The following is a 24,235-nucleotide window of genomic DNA, read 5'->3' as shown; positions in this document are numbered from 1 at the left end:
AATAATAAATAAATAAATCAGGCATTCCAGCCCCCAGCTCTGTTATTCTTTGCCAACTCTCACTCCACATTTTGTGCTACTGAACATGCTCAGTCCTCATTGGGCTGTTTTTCAGGGTGCCCCCCCTTTTTAAAAAAAGTTCCCCACCCCCATATCTCTGCCAACTTCAGAGTTCCCCCAAGCATTCTAATACCCCCCCCTCTTGTTTCTCTCTGACCCGGTTTTAGCAACGGTCCAAGCGGCACTCACCACCTAAGCTGGCTATTAGAAGGATTGAGATATGGAAGTAGTACTACAGCTGTTATCATTTAAATGACACTTACAATTTGCAAAGCACTTTGCATTCTCGTTGGTGCGTTCTTTGTAGAAAGTGCTATTAAGGATGAAAAAAAAGAGTGTTAATTAAAAATCAGATTTCCTTCTAAAATGTGTGTGTGTGTGTATATATTCTTTTGTGCAGCTACTGTACTCCCGAGGATTGTTGATTGACCTCCTAATTAAGTCTAACGTTAGTCGATACGCCGAGTTCAAAAATGTCACCCGGATCCTTGCATTTCGGGAGGGGAGAGTGGAACAGGTACTGCAATGGATGGAATTGCAAAAGCCGAGCTTGTGACTCATGCAAAATAGCAAACTTCTTGTTCAGCTATATTTTTCCCCTTTCTTTCTTCCCATTCCCCTCTCTGCAATATTTTCTGTCATTTTTGAGACTAGTAATCGTGTTAGAAATCTTTTCAGAGGTTATAAATTATTATTATTATTATTATTATTATTATTATTATTATTATTATTATTATTATTATTATTATTATTATTCCTGACAATTGAGCATGTTTTAAGTATGACTGCTTTCCGGATGTTGGAGTGGATGTATTTTGATAGGCCCAGTTTCTGAAGGTGGTATTATTTCTTTATTTATTACATTTCTATACCACCCCATAGCCAAAGCTTTGTGCCATGGTGTGTTAAAGGATTGGTATAGGAGAGAATTTATTAGATGGGGTGTTTATTTATTTGTTTGTTTCATTTTTATACCGCTCAATAGCCAAAGCTCTCTGGGCGGTTCACAAAAATTAAAACCATGAAAAGCATAATAAAACAACCAACAGTCTAAAAACACAATTACAAAATACAATATAAAAAGCACAACCAGGATAAAACCACACAGCAGAAATTGATATAGGCTAAAATACAGAGTTAGAACAGTAAAATTTAAATTTAAGTTAAAATTAAGTGTTAAAATACTGAAAAAATGAAAAGGTGGCGACGAAAAGAGAACAGTGTAGGCGCCAGGCGGACCTCTCTGGGGAGCTTATTCCACAGCCGGGGTGCCACAGCGGAGAAAGCCCTCCTCCTAGTAGCCACCTGCCTCACTTCCTTTAGCAGGGGCTCACGGAGAAGGACCCCTGTGGATGATCTTAAGGTCCAGGCAGGCACATATGGAGGGAGGCGTTCCTTCAAATAACCTGCTACCAAGCCGTTTAGGGCTTTGAATGTTAGTACCAAATCTCCAGTTTCTGCTCCAGTTATTTGTGTCAGCAATAATTTTCCAAATAGTGCAGTTGCTCCACATTTACTCTCAGTTTGGGAGGGAGGTGCTTATTGGCTCCAGGAGCGCATTAAGAGTTATTGGCAGAACGAAGACTGGAAGACTGGTTTAAGACTGGTCCACTGGGATTTTACATGCGTTGATCAGGAAATGGGAAAATAAACGAACAGATTTCTAATTTTTGTGAGGACAAGAGGTGACGTCCTTGCAGGACGGCATTGAACCAAGGATGGCTGAGATCCAAGACCACTGTAGGGTCCAAGACCAAGCATTTCTTAATAGGGATAGCTTATTATATAGGAGAGGTGAAAGGGCAAGAGGCAGCAGAAAACGTGGGTATTCTAGGGCAGAAAAATTAGAAAGTTTTGCATTGATTTTAACTTGGCAGTACACAGGTCCGGGGAAGGGTGTGTGTGACGAAGTTCTGAAAGGTAGACAGCTTAGAAGAGAAGGGAAATTGGCCAATTACTCAAAAAGTCTACTTAGTCCTGAAAAGGTGAAATTGCTCTTTCTTAATGTCAGCCAGCCTTCCTCAACCTGATGCCCTCCAGATGTTTTGGACTGCTGCTCCCAGCATTCCTCAGTATTAGCCATGGTGGCTGAGACTGATGGGAGTTGAAGTCCAAAACATCTGGAGGGCAGCATGAAGGCTGGTGTAGGCTGTTTCCCCCCAGTCTATGCTGGTGATCTTGACAATACTCTGAATTGGCTAATCCTGTATATCATAAACGGTTGAAGTCTGATGTAAATGTAGTCTTCCCAGTCTCTTCACTATGGCTAAGGAACTCCAGTGCAGATTTCCAGTCACCTGCTGTGTTGAGTTGGGTTCTGGTTCTGCCAGGTCCAAGTCATCAACGAGGTTCTTTTGGTTATCAAGATGAAACAAGCCACTTGTGCAAAAAAAGATGATCTGGCAGAAGCAGAAGCCAACTCAACATCCCTGCCTTAACCATGGTTAAAGTTCACAATGGGAAGAATCCAAAGAGATCCTTTGCTTGAGGAAGAGAACCTTTATATCTAACTCCTTGGCACCAACCTGAACCATGGTTAGCACTAACCAGGGTTCCCTCTTAATTGGGAATTAAAGTTGAGGAACAAACCCTGTTTGAGATTGGAATTTGTACCACCAGGCTGAAGCACAGGAGAAGAGAGCATATAATCCCAGGGCCCACTCCTGATTTTTTTTATAAATAGTTGAAATATTGGGAACATTTGCTATCTGCAAAGACTAAACATTAGTTTTGGAAAAAACTTCCCAATTTAAATGACTGAAAAAAGTAACTTGAGAAACGTATGCTTTTCTGATTCTGTGAGACAGACAAGCTCCTCTCTCTACTTATTTTGAGTGGAATAGTGGGAACAAACCACAAACTATATTGCAGGTACCTTGTTCCAGAGCTGATGTCTTCAACAGCAAACAGTTGACTATGGTGGAAAAGAGAATGCTGATGAGATTTCTGACATTTTGCCTGGACTTCGAACAGCACCCTGATGAATATCAAGGTTTGTGTCTTTTGTGGAATACTGGAATCCCGTTTGTGTGTGTGTCCTTTTTCAAGGCGTTTTAATGTAATTGTTTAATTTCTGTGCCATTGACTGTATTTGCACAACACTTCGTTCGCACAACTGTGGCTGAGTGTGGGTTGTTGTTGAACCATGGATTGTTGGACCGTGGGCTAGTGTGTTGTCTGAACCCAGGACATTTTCTTCAGGGTGGCTTGCTAGCCACGCAGTGTGGCTTACTTTGATCAAATAAATCACCTTGAGAACCCATGGTTTGTTGTTGGGTTGTTCCGGGTGGTTAACAAGTCACACTGAATGATTAACATCATTCCCTGCAGAACAATGTCCTGGATTCAGACAACACACTAACCTGTGGTTCAACAAACAAGCCACAATCAACCACTGGGTGGGTTTAGCGTATTATGTAAACAGTAGGGATGTGCTCCGCTTCTAATCGGACCGGCGAATTAGAAGCGGAGCGGGGTGCTTCACCTCCCCTTAAGGCGGAGGCGAAGAGGATTGGGGGGCCGGCGGAGCGTGGCGAAGAGGATCGAGGTGAAGGCGAATCCTTCGCCTCGATCCAGAGCTCCGCCAGAACGGTAAGTGGGGCGACAGTGGCAGGGCCCGGTAAACCCCCTCTCCTCTCCCTTACCTGCCTCTGTCCGCGGTCCCTCGGCTTCTTCAATTGAGCCCGCAGTTCAACCAGGAAGTCTAGGCTGCACTTGCGGCCCAGACTTCCTGGCTGAACCGCGGGCTCAATTGAAGAAGCCGAGGGACTGTGGACGGAGGCAGGTAAGGGCCCCTCCCCCTTGGTCCCTTACCAGGCTCTGCCACCGTCGCTGGCCATGCGGCGACGGTGGCAGGGCCCGGTAACACCCCCCCCTCCTCTCCCGGCCTTACCTGGCACCACTCCCCTCCACTGCGGAGCTCCGAGGCGAAGAGGAACGGAGTATGGGCGGAGTGGAGCGGAGCGGGCCAATCCGAAATTTTCGGATCAGCCCGCAGGGCGGAGCGGGGGGTCCATGCACACCCCTAGTAAATAGCCCCATTGTCTTGAGAGCTCTATACTGGGCTTTGATTTGGATATCCATGTTACATCTGTGTGCGTATTTCCCATGCAATTTTCTTTGGGTGGGGGTGGAGGAGTAGCTCTTACAGAGGTGTACTTCAAGTTGATGGTGGTGAAGCTGTTTCACATGTGGGCTTCCATCTTCCATTGGAATTTACACATCCACTTGTTTCCAAGGCTGGGACAGAATCTCATAATTGTGGTTTTGTTCCTTGAAACAAGAAAGATTACAAATGAGATTACTATTTTTTAAAAGTATGCGTATGGGACTGTATCCAGTCCTTGGGCTTTTAGAGTGTGTGTGGATGAGGATCTACGTCCCCTGAGTTGCCTGGCAGAGTTGAGAGAGATGCCTGAAGCCTAAAACCTGATTAACGCAGTCTCTGACGACTTGGTACAGTCCTGTCACATGACTGTGGCCTCCCAGATCTCACGCTTGTATTGATTGGTTGGTTGACTGGTTGTAGTTGTTTGCGAATAGTAATCCGGAATTGCTGACCCTTGGCTTTTCTTTTCTTCCCTGAAACAGCTCTGAAGGATTGTAAATTTTCAGACTACCTAAAAACCCAGAAGCTAACTCCCAACCTGCAACATTTCATCTTGCATTCCATTGCGATGGTCTCAGAGGCTGACTGCTGCACTGTAGGTGGCCTGATGGCGACTCAAAAGTTCCTGCAGTGTCTTGGCCGTTACGGCAACACTCCATTCTTATTTCCTTTGTACGGCCAAGGGGAGATCCCGCAGTGCTTTTGCCGGTAAGCAGGGATTTATTATTATTTTTAAGCTGAAAATACCAGGTAATCCAGTTTTATTCCTTTAGACATGCAACCCGTTTCATTTTTTGAAACATTTTTGACACGATAACCAATGGTGGTTTAAATAATCAACGGTTGGTTATTTAACCCACCATGGGTTATCGTGTTGTATGGGAGGGAGTTTTTTAACCAACGGTTGGTTATTTGGCCAAAATAACCAATGCTGTGCAGAGTTGGCTATGTGGACCACCATTGGTTATCGTGCTGTGTGGAAGGCACCGTTGGCTATTTCGTCAACCGCAGAGACGCAAGGCAAGAGCGGTCAAAGCCGTGGCTGCCGCTGTAGTCCAGCCGGCAGAATAGATTTTCAGCAGCAATGGCTGATGGGATACTAGCTGGAGGACTGAGTGAGGAGAGAGGGCAGAGGATGAGTTGAGTCGACCGGTGTTAAATAAAATGAAATTAAAGGATTGGTTAAGAGATATAAAAACAAGAGAAAATATGGAAAATTTGTTAAAGGAGAAAAAATTATCTTGGTTCGAGTATGGGCAATTAGAACAATGGAATAAAAAGTGGATTAAAGACAACAGAGATTGCAGAAAGATGACGAAGTTTGAAGAGTTAATAGTAAATAAGGAAAAAGGTAAAGGAGGTAGTATAGTTTTAAAAGGGTTAATGAGCGAAATATATAAAATATTGTTAGAAAAGGAGTTAAGGGATAGCTCAGGGAAAATGGTATGGGAGACAGATTTGGAGGTACAAATAGGGCGACAGAGCTGGGAGGGACTGTGGAAACAAAGAGTGTTGAGAAGTATGTCAGTGAGAATAAAGGAGAATTATTTTAAAATTTTGTGGAGGTGGTACCTAACCCCGATAAGATTGAATAAGATAAATGATCAGCATTCAGCAAATTGTTGGAGAGGTTGTGGGGGAAAAGGAACGTATTTACATATGTGGTGGCAATGCAAATATGTACCAAGATTATGGATGATGGTGTTTTCAGAAATTGAAGAAATAGTGGGAATGAAAATAGAACAAACACCAAAGATTGCATTACTGTCACTATTTGAAGATTTAAAATGTGGAAAAGAAACTAAAGAGCTGATATCGAGTTTGCTGACTGCAGCACGACTGATGGTAGCTAGGAACTGGAAGATTCAAGGGAAATATTTTATTGAAGAATGGTATAAAGAAGTATGGGATATAGCTATTAATGATAAACTGACTTGTAATATTAAGTGGAGAAAAGGCATAACTAAAATAAATGAGTTTGAAGGAATCTGGAAACAGTTCCTAATATTTGTGTTTACTAAGGGAAGTGGGAAACCGCCAGTAGAAGAAACGATAAGATTTTGGACTCAGGAATAGATCCCGAGGTGGGGGGTGCACTATTATGTTAAGAATGATTATGTTGTAGTATGATAATTTATAGGTAATAACTATTCAACATATATGTACTCAACGTTTATTCAATATGTACGTAGCAGATGTTTGATGTTTCTTTTATTTTTTATTATTGTAATGTTGTATGTTTAATTAATGTAGAAAATAAAAAAAATATTAACAAAGAGTCGACCGGTGTTGTCTAATAGTCAACTCGATTGTGATCCCGATCCACACCATGGTTGATTATTATCATGTTGTGTGGGGAGTGCTAGTTAAACAACTGTTGAGTTGGTTATTGCCCCACCTTTGACTGTCGTGTTGTCTGAACGCAGCCTTTATGCGTTTGTGAGTGGAAAATAAATCCGCCATTTAAGAAAACGCTTTGGGCTCCCTTTGAGTTGCAGTGCATCGTGTGGAGGAAGGAAGACGGGAACAAGATGCCGAACATCTACTCCCCCCTCTCCCCCCCTGCTGTCACAACGGCCTGTGAGGGATCCCCGGAGGGGCTGATCCTCAAAGGGCCAATCCCTAGAGCTCCATCACATGGCTTTCTATCATCAGTTCAGAGTATTCCAATTTCAAAGGTTGGGAGTAAAACTTTAATCTGGAGCTGTCGCCTGGGAACAGTGGTTAAGTGTAGTCTTGCAAGCAGCTTCCTTTATCTCTCGATTCCGTGAGCAAGAGTTGGTTTTCCTCTCTTTCCTGTCGGTTTCTCTTCCAGGAGTTCTCACGTCAACCCGTAGATGCCTTTGAAACTTGTCCATGTGTGTAGAAAGCAGGACTGACAGCTTTGTATTTGGGTGTGTGAAATCCAGGGTCCCATCTCAGTCAATGAGAGGCCGGTGGGAAGTCTCTCTCTGTGTGTGTGTCCTAGCCCTAACCAATTTTCAAGGATGCATGGTTGGGAGGCCAAAAGGCCACTCACCGCCTCCTTGGAAGAAGGCCAAGTAGCAGGACCAGCTCCAGACTAAGGGGTCCCTCTGGCAGGCAACCAGCCCCCAATCTTATACATTTCCATCAAATGCAGTTGGGTGAGGGGTCTATCGGAAGAGGATGACACTGGTGGTGGCAGAAGGTTGAACTCCAGTTGTTGTGGTCTTCAGCTCCCAGAATCCCCCCTGCCAGCACGGCCAATAGTCAGGAATTCTGGGAGTTGAAATCCAAAGCCTCTGGAGATCTACTTTCTGCCCATCCTTCCGGTAGCAGAGCTCTTTGAAGAAATGCCAACCGGCCACGATTCTAATTACCCACAATGCACCAGCATGATGTAGCGTCACTCGGGGACACTGTAGGCAGTTCTAATCATGACTGTCTGGCGTTCATTGGAGCACAGGAAAAGGGGGTCATGGCCACAGCGGTGGGGCCTTGGCAGGTGTCCCAAAAGTGCCACTTGCTGACGCCGAACCTGGCAAAACGGCGGTTACAAATTTAATCTATTTAGGGTTAGTGAATTTACACTAAAACTGAAAACATTTGTTTAAAATACTCTTTAGTGCATGTCTAAATGATTGGGGGAGTAGCCGCTTTCTCCCTTAAAGGTTCCAACTCACTACCATTTTATTTTCTGGATGCGGGGCCTCCTTTGCCCTGGTGTATATTGCTAATTCCGAACAATGTTTTTTCAGGCTCCTAGGAATGGTGTTTCGTCGTTCTACCAAGTGGTAACATGCCTGCCTATACATCATAACCCGCTACCGTTTTTATCGCCAGGTTATCAGAATAAGGTGTCACTTGGCCTGTGATTTCTAACCACCTCCTCATATTCTGTTTTAATGTAACCCTCTTAAGCGTTCCTTGCAGTCAGTTACCCTGTGTGTTCTCATCAAGGCTACTGTTATAAATGGCATGCATGCATATTTATGTGAATGATTCAAAGACATTTGTAAGTCACATCCTTGCATTCTGAATGAATTCTGCATAAACTCTGCAATGCTCCCTAGTACTACGGCGGTCCCTGGAGTGAATAAGATCAGCATTTATTCCTAAACAGTTATGAGCAAACGGGGGTTCTTTTTCATGCTACCGTTTAACTTCCATACAAAAGGGTTCACGTTTAGCTGAATGGAGTTTATGTAGCATCAAAAAAGGGTGTTTTTTCTCTCTCTGTGTGTGTGTGTCTTTAATTATGGGTTGAGATGCTGAGGACACCCAGCTCTGTGTTTTGTTCTCATCTGACCTTAGGGAAGCAGATCTTTAGGAGTGAATGCATCAAGACTGAAACGAAACCCACCCACCCCCAAATCCTTAGTTTGGTAGCTTGGAATAAAAGCGTCGCCCACTTTTTTTGAAACTTAACTTTACTATAACCGTCAAAGAAGATCAGTTCATAACGGAAAGACCATAACTCAATGGTGGAGCACTTCCTTCGACCCCGGGCCTCTAGCACGAGGTGATGGGAGAAATCTTTCTCTGCCTGAGACCCCATAGAGCAGCCTTCCTCAACCTGGGGCGCTCCAGATGTGTTGGACTACAACTCCCAGAATGCCCCAGCTGGGGCATTCTGGGAGATGCAGTCCAACACATCTGGAGCGCCCCAGGTTGAGGAAGGCTGCCATAGAGCCTCTGCCAGCCAGAGTTGACAATATAGAACAAGATGAACAAACAGGCTCACCTGGTCTAAGTCAGCGTTCTGAACTTCTCAACCCTTTCATTTTTCTAGCAGCAGATCTTTCAAAGAAGCAGTTTCCTTGAACTCCACTTCCTGTTTTTTTTTTTTTTTAATTTTTATCAGAATGTGCTTTAAGATGTGCGGGTAGCATGATTGTGCTCACAGTTGGTGTGGGTTCCCCCCTCTCTTTCTCTTGCGGAGAGAACCTTAGTTTGGGACAGGCATTGTTGAGGTGAGATAATCCATCACTTCTGAGTCCTGTTCTGCAGTGATGGATGGATAGATTGGTAAAGTAACTCAATAATCTTCATATATATATATATATATATATATATATATATATATATATTGCTCGGGTTGTTCACAGATCAGTGAGCGCTGTCGTTAATAAAGCTATGGAATGCTTTTGTGTCCTTGCCCATATTATTTCTCAAGTTTTGACAGGACAAGACTTTTAATTTGAAAATAACCTTTGTGTTGAAACATGCCTCCTAAGCATACAAAGTCCTCTGTGAGTCTGCCGTTCCACGATCCCTCTCTTTGGGCAGAGGACTCTTTTTCTCGCGAAAGGCCGGTTTGGAATGCGTCAGTGTTTTTAAAAAATTAGCCCTTGGTTTGCTCTTTGGGGGCAAGGGGGGGGCATTCTTGTTTCAAACGTTTTGAATGAATGCCCTGATCCTGGTGCAGAAGTCGGGGCCATTGATTTCGATGCTACTCTTACTGATGAAAAGAGCGCAGGGCTCCTCAAACCCCATGGAAGTCAATGGGCGCTGAGATGCACTGTTAAGCAGTCAGATGACCGAATATTTAAGAGAGCCAGCATGGGATACTGGATGAAAGTGTTACGCTCCGAATCCAGGATTAAATGCCCATTCAACCATGAGGCTTCCTCCGTGACTACAGCCAAAACACTATCCTTCTGCTTATTGTTATTTTACTTTCTCCCTACCCGCCATGAGCTCAGTGGCATACATGCCCCCCCCTCACCAATTTTATCCTCACAACAACCCTGTGAGGTAGGTTAGGCAGAGAGGGAGAGAGTTGTGCCTGGACCAAGACCACCCGACAAGATTCATAGCTGATCCTAGCCCAGCTTTCTAACCACTGCACCATGCTGGCTCTCATCTACCTCACAGGGTTGTTTGAGGATTAAAAAATAGGGGAGGGGAGACGACGTATGCTGCCCTGCACACCCTGGAGGAAGGGTGTGAGATGGAAGAAAGTAAGTACTCATGTTAATAATAATAATAAATTTATTTCTTGCTCGCCTCTCCATTTTGATCGAGGCAGGGAACAACAATAAATGATAAAATACATAATACTCAATTAAAACATAGTATACATTGTTAAAAACATCCTAAAAAACATCCTAAAAACATTTTAAAAACATCCTAAAATTCCACTGGATAGGCCTGCCGGAAGAGATCAGTCTTTATAGCTTTCTTGAATGCTAGTAGACTGTAAAGTTGACAAGTCTCCTCCGGCAGGCCATTCCACAAACTGGGAGCAGCAGAAGAAAAGGTCCTCTGGGTAATAGTTGTCGGCCTTGTTTTTGTTGGCTGGAGTAAATTCTTCCCAGAGGACCTGAGTGTGTGGGGCAGATTGTACGGGAGAAGGCGATCCCGCAGGTAGCCTGGACCCAACCATGTAGGGCTTTAAAGGTGATAACCAACACTTTACACTTCTCCCAGAAACTAATTGGCAGCCGGTGAAGAGATTTTAAAACTGGTAGGTATCTGTGTTAGTTTTTGCTTGTCACTTCCTTCTTCAGCCTTTGAGGCAGGATGGGAGAAAATTGACGTTTTCCAATGCTGGCTTTAGGGTTGCAGTGGGGTGGGGGCAGGAAGGACTTGGGAAAGATGTGCTTAGTGGGACCACCTCCTTCTCACCATTATCAGTGGTGCTGCCCTCTCCCCTTCACCTTTGTAGGTGAGATGGGTGGCTACCAGAGACAACGGGGCCTCATCAGTGGTGGCACCCAGATTCAGAACTCACTTTCCAGCCACATTATTATTATTATTAGTAGTAGTAGTAGTAGTAGTAGTAGTAGTATTCCGCCTTTTGCCCAATACTGGGCCTCAAGGCAGCCAAGTATTGGATTTTGGATGTGTTCTTTAATTACCCTCTCTCTCTCTTTTCCTTTCTTCCACTTATTATTTGATTTGTGTGGGCTCCTGGATCATCTTCTGTGTTGTTTTGATTCTTTTCAGCGCTGACAGACTAAGATGCACCTCAGGAAGTCCCTGGTTCGAATCTCTTCTCCGCAGCCCCCTACCCAAGCCAGTCTTTCCCAGCCTCGTATGGTAACTTCTTAGGGCAGCCATTTCTAACCTGGCTCCCTCCAGGCATGTTGTACTACAAATCCTATTGCATCCAGACGACATGGCCATTTGCTATGCTGGCTGGGGATGAGAGAAATTGTGATCCGGCACATCTGGAGTGCACCAAGTTAGGAAAGGCTGCCTTACAGGGTTGTTGTAAGGATTTTGACAATAATTCGCGTGTGTTGTTTTGAATGCTCGAAGGTGCTATGCAAGCATTAACGAAGACGATGCTATCAACGATTTGTTTTAACTTAGAGGCCCACGTTTGCTGAAAAGGCAGGATATAAACAGCTTTAATGCTCCCGCAGGCCTTCTACCCAGTATTAAAACAAAGGTAATCTGTGTGTCTTTCTGTGTTCAAAATCAACATGTCTGATAAAGGGACATCTGTATTTTTCCAAATGTTTGGATCCAAGAGTAGCACATCACAAGAACGGAGTCCTCTCGTAGCAACAGATGCTGCAACCCTAAAGCCTCTTTCGTTCCTTGTAACATTAGTGTTTTAATTAAAGAAAACAACCAGTTGGAGGCAGTTACTTTCTGTGAAATGTAATGAAGATTTATTTTAGGGAGTGACCTTCACTGTATTAGCTCCACCAGTAATCAGTAGAATTAATAGAATAATCAAATTATATACAAACTCATAAATCATTGTGAATGTGCTGTCAAAAGTTCAGCTATTAATGGGCTCTATTGTTTTTTGCAGCTGTATTAGAAATTGCAGCTGCTGATTCCGTGCCTTGATAGGAATTGAAATGCCATTTAAAGGCTAGAAATTATTGGGGGAAGGGAGGAGGGACAACTAGGCCAACAATTTTCACAACTGTTAATTTAGCCGTAATGTGGTTTGATGTCACCAGGGCAAAGTTGAAGCAGAGTATGGAGTTGGCGCAATCTTTCAGCAAAACCTGAATTATTGGCAGAGACAGCAGCCAGTTAATTAGGGGCGTATCAGTTTAAACGTCTGTCATTTAGGGTTAATAGTATGAGAGTTACCTTGTACTTTGGTTCTAACCAAATCGTCGGGAATAATAATAATAATAATAATAATAATAATAATAATAATAATAATATGACGGTTGGCATGATGGTTCAATTGATTCTTATGTAGATTTCAGCTTCTTGAAAAAAAGGAAAATTGGGAGAGTTTATTCCAAATTGCATCTTTTGGCTTGTATGTTTTATAGGTTTACTGCAGGTATTGTACTGCCAAGGTACTCAAAGTGGTCTACAATGTAATGCCACGCAATCTAATAGAGATGATGCAAAAGGCAAACATGATGGGGAGGGGAGAGGAAAGTTCAAGTACCGTGTAGGAGAAGGCTATCAATGGCTTCTAGTCCTGATGGCTAAGTGCAACCTCCAGTAGCAGAGGCATTAAGCCTATATAAAGCAAGTTGTTGGGGAACCTGGGTGGGAGGGTGCTGTTGCACTGTGTCCTGCTCGTGGTTCCCTGGTGGGCCACTGTGTGAACAGAGTGCTGGACTAGAAGAACCTTTGGTCTGATCCAGCAGGGCTCTTCTGATGTTCTTAAGTACTTGTTCTTTCATAATTTTACGTAATGGTTATAATGATCAGGTAGGATGGCCCCCGAGTGAGACAATTTTGGAAGGGGAAGGAGCCATATGGAGGCTTCTCCCAGCCGAGTTGGTGAAAGTTGTCTCCCCTTTCCATCTGATGGAGCCAGATCAATGCGCTGTGCTAGTCCACAGGCATGATGGTCCCTTGTATGCCTTTGTTACAAATTAAGAGACAGTGTGATGTAGTGGGTAGAGCAGCCTTCCCCAACCGACTGCCCTCCCCCTCTCCCTGGTGATATCGCTTATGCACACACACCCAGTAACCTCGGACAATAAGCTAGCCATCAATCGATACTTCACGTCTTGTCTCCTCATATGCATTGTACCAGTTTCAGTCTTCGTTGGAGAGCCAGCATGGTGTCGTGGTTAGAGCAGGGGTCGACAACACGGACCCCGTGAGCACACAGGCGCCCTCCAAGATCCCCAACTGCAACCCTGTGGGGCGCCACACCCCAAAGCCATGCTTCCGTGGCCTTGCCTCCACGTCCGCCACCTCTCTTTTCTCCGCTGGTGCTGCCTCGCGCTATTCTTCCCTTCCTCCCTCTGCTGCCTTGCCTCTGTCCGCCATCGCCGGGCGCTCCGTGCTCTTCGCTCTTCCCTCTGTCCTCCACATTGCTCTTCTCTGTGGCTGCCGCCTTCCCTGTGGCTGCCGCCTTCCTGCCATGCTCCTGCCTATTGAGAGAGAAGTTGAGTGTGTCGAGAGTTGCAAGGAGGAAGGTCTAGTGATGGGAGAAAGGAAGGAAGACGAGTCCTTTTGTCCGTCAACATCCTTTTGTTGTGTGTCGCCCACCCAGGTATAAACACTAGGAGCGGAGCCTTCTGTCCTGGCCTGGGCCAGATCTACACGTCGTTGCGAAGGCGCTTCCGTGCGCCTTTTTTAAAGACGTACCTAAAAGAAGCGCCTCTTTCTTTACTGTGTGTACTGTGAGCTAGGCAGTGCCGCCTGCGGAAGAATCTCTACCCCATTCAAAGACGCTGCTTCCATTCGAATAATCCCCCCTCCTACCCGGCGGCGGCGGCTCCTCCTGCAAAACACTTTTCTCCCTCGGTGTGTTTGTATTTGCGTTTGCGTGCGCGCGGCGGACGCGTTCAGCTCCTGCCTCTCGCTCTCCCCCGCGGTGTCATCTCCCCGGGACTCTCTTCGGTGTGTGCTCGCACACGCGCACGCAAACATTTGCCTAATAAATACACATGTTTGATCCGCGGAGTTGAATTGCCAAGCAGACTGCCTCCGGTGATGTGAGCAAACAAATCGAATTGGGGGAAAATAAAATTCTTTTTATTGATGTTTTAAGACAAGCACCAGGATCGCATGTCTCTTTTGGTGCTCCTTGTATGTATCTCCTCTTAACTTTTAACTCACTTGCGTTTTTTTGCATTTTGTGACCTTTTAATTGAGAGGGATCCCTTTATTAAACACACCGCACACAGCAGCATCGTTCAGGCATCTGTCATGATCTTTTTATCACTCGTGAATGGATCCGTTTTTTGTTATAAAGCCACAGACGCGTGGTTGCAGAAATAGTGGTATAGGGGGCGCCATTTTAGAAGTGGGGGTTGCGATTCCTGGATTTATGATTATTCATTCGAAGTCTTTTTGCACCACTCCCAAGAGGCTCCCAGCGTGGCTTATTTAACAGTCCTTCCCTGCAGGCTTACAGTCTAAAAAGACACAATATACAAGGAAGAGGGATTGGGTGGGAGGAGAGAAAAAAAGCAGAACTCAACACTAGTTCTTACATTTCAAAGTTCTTAGAGGTGTTCTTTCTGGCAGGGGAGGGGGGAAATAATATTATTAGCAAGACTGGGGGAACGGACTTGCTTTCCCTGTGATCTCCCTCTGCACAGCCTGCTGGATTGACCGCTGGTGGTAACGGGCTGTAGCAAAACAGTAGAGCTACTGTCGCTTGAAGCACAGGTGAACTCAGTGGCAAAGAGCACCTTTTATCAGCTTAGGTTGATATACCAACTACGCCCTTATCTGGACAGAGATCGCCTAGCTACAGTTATCCATGCTCTGATAACCTCTCGTTGGGATTACTGCAATGTGTTATACGTGGGGCTGCCTTTGAAAACGGTCCGGAAGCTTCAGCTGGTACAAAACAGGACAGCCCATTTACTAACAGGGACTGGCCGGTGAGACCACATCACTCCAGTCCTTCTACAACTTCATTGGCTGCCTGTCCGGGTCCGGGCGCGATTCAAAGTGCTGGTACTAACATTCAAAGCCCTAAATGGTTTGGGGCCAGGTTATTTGAAGGAACGCCTCCTCCCATATGTACCTGCCCGGACCTTAAGATCATCTACAGGGGCCCTTCTTCGTGAGCCCCTGCCAAAGGAAGTGAGGCAGGTGGCTACTAGGAGCAGGGTCTTCTCCGCTGTGGCACCCCAGATGTGGAATGAGCTCCCCAGAGAGGTCCGCCTGGCGCCTACATTGTACTCCTTTCGTCGCCAGCTGAAGACCTTTTTATTCTCTCAGTATTTTAACACTTAATTTTAACTTAAATTTAAATTTTACTGTTCTAACTCTGTATTTTAATCTTATATCAATTTTTGCTGCATGGTTTTATCCTGGTTGTGCTTTTTGATACTGTATTTTGTATTTGTGTTTTTAACCTGTTGGTGGTTTTATTCTGGTTTTAATTTTTGTGAACCGCCCAGAGAGCTTCAGCTATTGGGTGGTATAAAAATGTAATAAATAAATAAATAAATAAGCACCTGCTTTTCATGCAGAAGGTCGCGGGTTCCATCCCTGGCATCTCCAGGTAGGGCAGGGCAAAACTCTGCCTGCCAGTGCCAACAATACTGGGCTAGATGGACCTGTGGTCTGGCTCAGCTTCCTGTGCTCCTAGCCCTTGAGAGAGGAGGGAGCCGTCATGAAGGGATGTCTGCAGCAGGGTATTTTGTCGGCAGAGAATGGTGCAAGCTTTAGGGCAGGGTTCTCTTGGCCACCGCATTTTATTCCGTCATACGAGTGCACCCGAGGCAGCTGGACAAAGCTGGAGGCGTTCATTTGGGGAGCAGAGCTCGGCGGGTTAGCTGGGATGGCCTGGCAGGCAAAGATGATTAGCCAGCAAATGCCTGTGCTTATTTCTTAATCTTTGCTTTAATGATTGCTCAGCTTAGGGTGTCCAGTGAAGTTTCACCCCAAAAGAGGACAAAAGTAGAGGCCATTTTGCATAAAATGTGCACATGCTTATTTATATATCTGGATGCAGATTGAGAAATAACAGCTGTCATTTAAATAGAAATACAGGACATCCCACCATAGTGGAGAAGGTTGTGACCACGTGACCCATGTGTCTGCTCAGTCCGCTGTCCGAGTGCTTGCTGTTGGTGGGGAACTTCAGCGCACCTGTTCTCGTTCCTTACCGTTCTTTTATCTTTTAAACCAGATGTAAACTGGGCTGCCTTTCAAATGGAGGACCGCCCACTATGAAATGGGACACACGACATCCTAGCTCAGAAAAATAAAATTCCCTAAGGAGCAAAAATCTGTCTCTTCTCGTTAAGAAATTTTGTACACTGATGATGTACGGCCAATAATAATGGACTGTTTCCTGAAAGGCTATATAAAAATGCAATAAATAAAGTATATGTCTTTATAAAGTAATTTATTTTTTCCTAATAGCTCAAACTGCTCTAGGTAGGGTGTCATGGGCCTTGGGTTGCACACAAGAGAGTGTTCCCCGTGGTTGGCTCTCAGTTTTGTTAACCATGGTTAGCAGGGAGCCGGCAAAATACCAGCAATGGCCGAAGAGAAATGCTTTTTCCTTTCTTTTTAATAAAACAAGTTTTGAAATGAGATGAAAATTGTTTCCGATCGAATAGATTTTTATGATTAACTAAACTGCATTGATGTATCTTTTTTTTTTTTAAAAAAAAAAATGGAAGTCAGTTGAGATTCAAATAGACTTTCACTGTGCAATCTGATACATGTTCACTCAGAAATAAATCCCACTGGTTGCATTCACACATCACTTTAAGACAGGAATCCTGGCTTAATAAACCATGATGTGAACGTACCTCATGCTGGTGCACGCCGCCTGTTTGCTACCACTTTAAACAAGCCAGAAAGAGGGAATAGCTTTGTGTAATGTCTGAAATCAGGCTTATGGTTAAGTGCGCCCAAACAATCCAACTTTGGAACTGCTTGTTTTTCCTCATGAACCTTCTCCTCACCTCTCATTCTCTCTTACGATGTCACGCTTACTCCGGTCAAGGAAGCTCGTAGTCTTGGCTTTATATTTGATTCCTTGCTCTCCTTTATTCCTCATATCGAGGCAGTAGCTAAATCCTGTCGTTTCTTCCTGTATAATATTGCCAGAATTCGACCATTTTTGTCTGTCTCTTCTGCCAAGACTCTCGTTCACGCACTGGTTATCTCTCGGTTGGACTACTGCAACCTTCTTCTCTCTGGCCTTCCTTCGTCTCACATCAGTCCGCTGGTCTCTGTCCACCACTCCGCCGCTAAGATCATCTTCTTGGCCCGCCGCTCTGACCATGTCACTCCACTTCTGAAATCTCTTCATTGGCTTCCAGTTCACTCCAGAATCCAATATAAACTTCTCCTGTTGACCTTCAAAGCTTTTCACAGTCTAGCTCCTGCCTATCTCTCCTCTCTCATCTCACACTATTGCCCCGCTCGTGCTCTCCGCTCCTCTGATGCCATGCTTCTCGCCTGCCCAAGAACCTCTACTTCCCTTACTCGGCTTCGTCCTTTTTCTTCTGCTGCCCCTTACGCCTGGAATGCTCTTCCAGAACACTTGAGAACTACAAACTCAATCACAGCTTTTAAAACTCAGCTAAAAACTTTTCTGTTCCCTATAGCTTTTAAATATTGAGTTTGTTCTGACTCTATACTGTTTAACTTCACCCTACCCAGTGCCTGTTTACACTTCCCTGTGCCTGTTTGCATTCTCTTTCCCTCCTTATTGTTTACTACAACTTTATTAGATTGTAAGCCTATGCGGCAGGGTCTTGCTATTTACTGTGTAATCTGTACAGCACCATGTACATTGATGGTGCTATATAAATAAATAAATAAATAAATAAATAAATAAATAAATAACAACAACAACAACAACAACAACAACAACAACTTTAAACCAGTGTTTGTTGGTTTACAAATCCTGGCTTGATTGGGGGCACTTAACCATAATCGTGGGTTCAGATATAAGACAGAGCTAGCTCCTGGTTTGTTCACCTGCTCGCACGATGGGATGAGCAAGCGGGATCGAACAAGCAGCATGTACTAGCAGTGCTGCTCATTCACATCATGGTTTGTTAAGCCAGGATTACTTCCTTAAAGCCTTAAATGCAAATGTGTCCAGTGGGGTTACTCCTAGGAAAGTGTGTGTAGGATTACAGCCTTAACTGGGTTTCATGCAGTTATCCCTCTTTATGAATTGTTTAAATACATTATTTTGTTTCAGGGAAAGTTGGGCCTGAAAATGCATTAAATCTAACTCTTGTTTGTTTGTTATACTTGTTACGTTCTTTTAGGATGTGTGCTGTCTTTGGTGGCATCTATTGTCTCCGCCACTCCGTACAGTGCCTTGTAGTGGACAAAGAAACTAAAAGGTAAGGAATGCAAAAGAAGTAACCTTCTCTCCTCTTATATACACAAAACCGCAAGATGAAAAATGCCGGAGTCAATTTTTAAAAAATGATTCTTCAAAGATCTTCCTTAGTATTAATAACACATCAACCTTGATTAAAAGTAATTTGTGTATAGGTCCTCCAGAACAAGGAAAGTGGGTTTAGAATATAGAAACTAAATTAATTTTCCCTGCGATCTAACTGCAGCCTCCTGATCACCCAAGCTTGGAAGACAAATCATTTCGGTTGCCGGGGATCTGGTGATGAGTGATGTTAGTTTTCCTTGTGGCCTTACCTACTCTAATTGATTTTCATCAGATGACAACAAAGCCCTCTGTTATTGCATTTTTAAAAATGAAGCTCACCTAAAGACTCATCAGATTAATCTTTGCTGATAATGCATGTCACTCTAAGAGAAAAGGCTTTAATGAGTTTTTAGGTAGATTGTTGTCATAAACTATGCTGCCCTCTTAGCTCTCGGATGAATTCTTTTTACAACAGTGTCAGGCCTCCTGGCAACTTTTTAAAGTTGGAACGAAATCAGCTGCAGGGTTCTCACCTCTGTGAATGGGCACGGCGCATAGGCTTTCGCCATCACACGTGGGCTTGGGCGCATGGTTAAATGCTTCTCGCGATATTTGACATCGGGGATGTTGTTATTTCCTCTTAAGCAAGAGCAACTCATGACCTAGTTTTTCGCTGGACAGTCTGCCAGCTAACTCCAGCAATCATTGGTTACGGGGCAGGAGGTCATAGTTCAGGAGGAGTACACGTGTTGCATGTGGCAGGTCCCAAGTTTGATCTCCAGTTAAAGGATATTGGGTCTCAAAGGGAGACCGTGGTCTGCGCCGTTCGATAGCTACTGCCAGGAAGAGTGGATTGGGTTGGTTAGACCAATGCTGACTCATGATTAGGCAGCATCATATGCTAAGTCATGCACACGGAGACAGCTTAGATTTCTATAAACATGGTCTGTATGGCAGCAGCTGGCTGACGCGGCTAGTTGGTCCAATCTGCGGTTGAACGCAAGGAAAGGAGATGGCTTTAGTCTGCTTCACAAATGACTACTTTCTACCTGGGCAAGTACAGATGTAGAAATAGAGCAGTGTCAACTTCATGTGCGAAGAGTCATATGTACATGTTCCTCTCTTTCCGTAGCTATATGCATAGGATTGGGAACAGAGACCCAAACTTCAGCTACACCACCAAATTTACACACATTGGCCCCATTTAGATGGCACTTTAAACCACGGCTTTAACCACAGTAGTTAAGCCAGAAATCCAGGCTGTGTTCAGAAGACACCTTAAACCACGGCTTTAACCATGGTGGTTAAGCCAGAAATCCGGGCTGTGTTCAGAAGACACCTTAAACCGCGGCTTTAACCACAGTGGTTAAGCCAGAAAGCCAGGCTGTGTTCAGAAGACACCTTAAACCAGGGCTTTAACCATGGTGGTTAAGCCAGAAAGCCCAGCTGTGTTCAGAAGACACCTTAAACCATGGCTTTAACCATGGTGAATAAAGCAAAAAGCCTTATTCACCGTGGTTAAAGCTGTGGTTTAAGGTGTCTTTTGAACACAGCCTGACTTTCTGGCTTAACCACAGTGGTTAAAGCCATGCTTTAAGGTGTCTTCTAATGGCCTAGTTAAATGTAGGAAAACACATTGGACAGGTTTCCTTCCCCCCCCCCCCTAACATTTGCCCTAATGTTTAAGAGGCAGATGAGGAATTTGTTCCAAAAGGCGATAGCCATGTAAGTTTTTTGTGGCCAAAACAACAAAAAGTCTTGTGGTATCTTAATGGCTAATAGTTTTATTATGCCATCAGCTTTTGCGGACTAGTGTCCTCTTTATTAGTTGTTGTGTTTGTGTGTATGCTTCTGTATTGTGTAGAGGTCTAGAGGAGGAAAAAGGGAGGCTGCCGAATGCTGATGGAATGCAAAAAGGAAAGTGTGTGGAATTTCTACGTGAAACTAAATGCAGCAAAGTTGACCAGCCAGAGCAGCCGTCATTGATTCTAACACAAGCATTCCAGCTGGGCCATGTGAATTCCCACCAGTCGTGGGGGCAGGAAACCCTTGTCTCTATTCAAGCCTAAATGAATAGAATTGAACTTCAGCAATTTCCTGCCCATGATGGTGTGCGTGCACACGTTTCTTTGCTACTTTTGTAGAAAAGCAGTGAGTATAAAGCAGCTTCAACCAGTGCGGTGCCTCCCAGATGTTTTGGACTTCAACTCACATCAGCCCCAGCTTACATGGTCGATGGTGATGGATGATGGGAATTGCAGTTCAACACAATTCTCTTCTCTATCCTCCCAGAGTTCAGGACACGGAATAACGGGCTCAAGTTACAGGAAGCCAGATTCCAGCTGGACATCAGGGAAAACTTCCTGACTGTTAGAGCAGTATGACAATGGAATCAGTTACCAAGGGAGGTGGTGGGCTCTGCCACACTAAAGGCATTCAAGAGGCAGCTGGACAACCATCTGTCAGGGATGCTTTAGGGTGGATTCCTGCATTGAGCAGGGGGTTGGACTCGATGGCCTTGTAGGCCCCTTCCAACTCTGCTATTCTATGATTCTATGACATACAAAGGGCATTAGGTTGGGAGACAGGTTTAAAGTAATCCTTGAACTATTTTTTCTTTTTAAGCCAGCCCCCACTCACCTAAAACATACCCACACTCTGGGGAAATGGCAACAGTCCCAGCATTAATAGAAGTATAGCTTCTAAATCACGTAAGGTACTGTTCCTCTCTATTCGGCCCTGGTTAGGCCTCATCTAGAGTATTGCGTCCAGTTCTGGGCTCCACACTTCAAGAAGGATGCAGACAAGCTGGAGCGTGTTCAGAGGAAGGCAATCACGATGATCAGGGGTCTGGAAACAAAGCCCTATGAAGAGAGACTGAAAGAACTGGGCATGTTTAGCCTGGAGAAGAGAAGATTGAGGGGAGACATGATAGCACTCTTCAAATACTTAAAAACTTGTCACACAGAGGTAGGGTGACCATATGAAAAGGAGGACAGGGCTCCTGTATCTTTAACAGTTGCATAGAAAAGGGAATTTCAGCAGGTGTCGTTTGTATATATGGAGAACATGGTGAAATTTCCTCTTCATCACCACAGTGAAAGCTGCAGGAGCTATACTAGAGTTACCAGATTTAAAAGAGGGCAGGGCACCTGCAGCTTTAACTATTGTGATGAAGAGGAAATTTCACCAGGTGTCCCATATATACAAACAACACCTGCTGAAATTTCCTTTTCTATGCAACTGTTAAAGATACAGGAGCCCTGTCCTCCTTTTCATATGGTCACCCTACACAGAGGAGGGCCAGGATCTCTTCTTGATCCTTCCAGAGTGCAGGACACGGAATAACGGGCTCAAGTTAAAGGAAGCCAGATTCCAGTTGGACATCAGGAAAAACTTCCTGAGTGTTAGAGCAGTACGACAATGGAATCAGTTACCTAGGGAGGTGGTGGGCTCTCCCACACTAGAGGCCTTCAAGAGGCAGCTGGACAACCATCTGTCAGGGATGCTTTAGGGTGGATTCCTGCACTGAACAGGGGGTTGGACTCGATGGCCATGTAGGCCCCTTCCAACTCTGCTATTCTATGATTCTAATGTCTGCCCATCAAAGCCGGATCAATTCAGGCTTTTTGGCCTGCCAACTTAGATGCTTCCTTATATCTGGAAGGGCTTTCTCTACTTTTTCTGCTGGGAAATTCGGTCAGAGTTCCAAATACCTGTGGAACTAGGCCTGAAGTAAGTTCTGTGGAGTTCAGTGTGGCTTTTCTGAGGTAACTGTAGTCTTGCAGCGTAGTAGCTCTTTGAATCTAGGTCCTACAACTTACAAAAATATACCATCTTGTCTATTAACATTTGCAGCCGTGACGGTAAGATGATAAAGATATAATGAACAATTCCGTTTCCCCCAGACAAATTAGATAGTTAATAAAAGTTGTCGGCTACCTTGACAGATGACATATTTGTATAATTAGATTTATAACCTGCCACATCACCTCAGGATGAGTAACAACAGTTACTTATAAAACAATGTGATGATGTTGTGTGTACGTAATACACACACGGGTGTGTGTTTTTGTATCTGCTTGTCCCATTATAACATCTCTCACTACTGTGAAAATTTCTCTAGGTCAATTAGAGAGAGAGAGAGAGAGAGAGAAAACAGAAGGACCAGTAATATAATATATTTTATTAGGCTAACTATTTATTTGTTTCATTTCTATACCGCCCAATAGCCGAAGCTCTCTGGGCGGTTCACAAAAAGTAAAACCGTAAAGTATAAAACTTAAACCACAATATAAAAACCCAATATAAATGTACAACCTGGATAAAACCAAGCAGCAATGCAGAGATTTAAAACACAGATTTAAAATAGTGAAGTTAAAAGACTGAGTTGGTAAAATGTTAACCTGGCATCGAAAAAAAGTTTAACGTAGGTGCCGGGCAAACCTCTTAACGAAATTGTCTCAAATTCATGGGGCAAGTTTTCCACAGCTTGAAAGTAAAAGTTGTGTGTTCACCAAGCACCTGGCCTGAGAAAGTCCTCTGGGAAATTTGAAAGCTTGCTCGCTACGCCCTGTATTTTAGTCACACTGCTGTTGCCCTTTCATGGAGTAAGCTTTTGTTTAACCTTAGCGACTAAATAGTGGTGCAGTTAAGCAAAAAAACAAAAGTGGAGGGTCCCGTGTCACCATATCCTGCTTTGTTGGTCCTTGGTTGGCCACTGTGTGGACTAGATGGACCCTCGGTCTGATCCAGCACAGCACTTCTAATGAAACCTTGCTGCAGAAGTTGCTTATTGTCAATCTCCAGAACAGGGGTGGGCAACCTCAGGCCCAGGGGCCATATCTGGCCCTCCTGGGATCCCAGTCCAGCCCTCCAGGATCCCTCAGTTGGCCACACCCCCTTTTCATGGCCACACCCCCTTTCCCCTTGTCACCAATCATCTGCTAGTTTTCCAGTTTTACCGTGGTTTTTCCCCATTCTGAAAGGTTGCAAATCCTAAGGTTTAGTTTACTGGCAGTAAGAGCTTTAAACTATAAGCACAATTCAAAGTGCTGGTTATCACCTATAAAGCCCTCTACGGCTCGGGTCCAGGTTATCAGAAAGACCGTCTTCTCCCATATGAGCCTGCCCATGTTCTGAGGTCTCCTGGGGAGGCCTTTCTCTCAGTCCCACCAACATCGCAGGCACACCTGATGGGTGGGTGGGGGAAAAGGGTGGTTCCAAAATACCAAGCTATTATTATTATTATATTTATTTATATCTTTTCCCCAGTACGGGGACTCAAGACAATTTACAAGATTAAAACAGAAGAGGGCCTTCTTGGTGGCTGCTCCAAGGCTCTGGAACTCCCTTCCCAAGGAGGCTAGGCTGGCTGCCTCTGTGCTACAGTTTCGGAGGCAGGCACAATTTTTTTTTTGTTTCAGCAGGCTTCTGGAACTACACTGTACCTGTGTTAATATATTGGATCCTCCCTTTTAATCTCTTACTGTTTTTTTTTAAAAAAAAATTAAAAAATTGATTTTACTGTAGGTTTAATTCTCTTTTAACTTTTGTAATTTATATTTATATGTTTTAATTGTACATGTTTTAATTTGGTAAACCGCCTTGAGTCCCAGTACTGGGGAAAAGGCGGGATATAAATAAATATACTAATAATAATAGCTTGGTATTTTGGAACCACCCTTTTTCACCACCCACCACTGGAATTCAGCCCCTGAGAGCTTCTCTGAAATTGAATTCTGCACAAGATTCCCCAGCCCTGTTCCAAAGGCTGGCATTCAAACCCTAAGGAGTAGTTTCCGACAATTCTTCTCTCCATGCCCATCCCAGTA

At 44.3% G+C, this 24,235-nt stretch overlaps 1 protein-coding gene across 1 annotated transcript in view; it reads left to right on the top strand.

Moving 5' to 3' along the window:
• CHM (CHM Rab escort protein) overlaps window positions 1-24,235 on the top strand; it is a 99,469-nt gene that overhangs the window by 36,949 nt on the left and 38,285 nt on the right. Inside the window, exons 6-9 of the mRNA XM_063141641.1 lie at window positions 461-577; window positions 2,932-3,052; window positions 4,651-4,876; window positions 18,280-18,357. Coding sequence (XP_062997711.1) covers window positions 461-577; window positions 2,932-3,052; window positions 4,651-4,876; window positions 18,280-18,357 — 542 coding nt within the window. The remainder of the gene's footprint in view (window positions 1-460; window positions 578-2,931; window positions 3,053-4,650; window positions 4,877-18,279; window positions 18,358-24,235) is intronic.

This window comes from Elgaria multicarinata, chromosome 15 (assembly GCF_023053635.1).
Source record: "Elgaria multicarinata webbii isolate HBS135686 ecotype San Diego chromosome 15, rElgMul1.1.pri, whole genome shotgun sequence".
Classification (NCBI taxonomy): Eukaryota; Metazoa; Chordata; class Lepidosauria; order Squamata; family Anguidae; genus Elgaria; species Elgaria multicarinata.
This window is presented reverse-complemented; position numbering and strand designations above follow the sequence as displayed.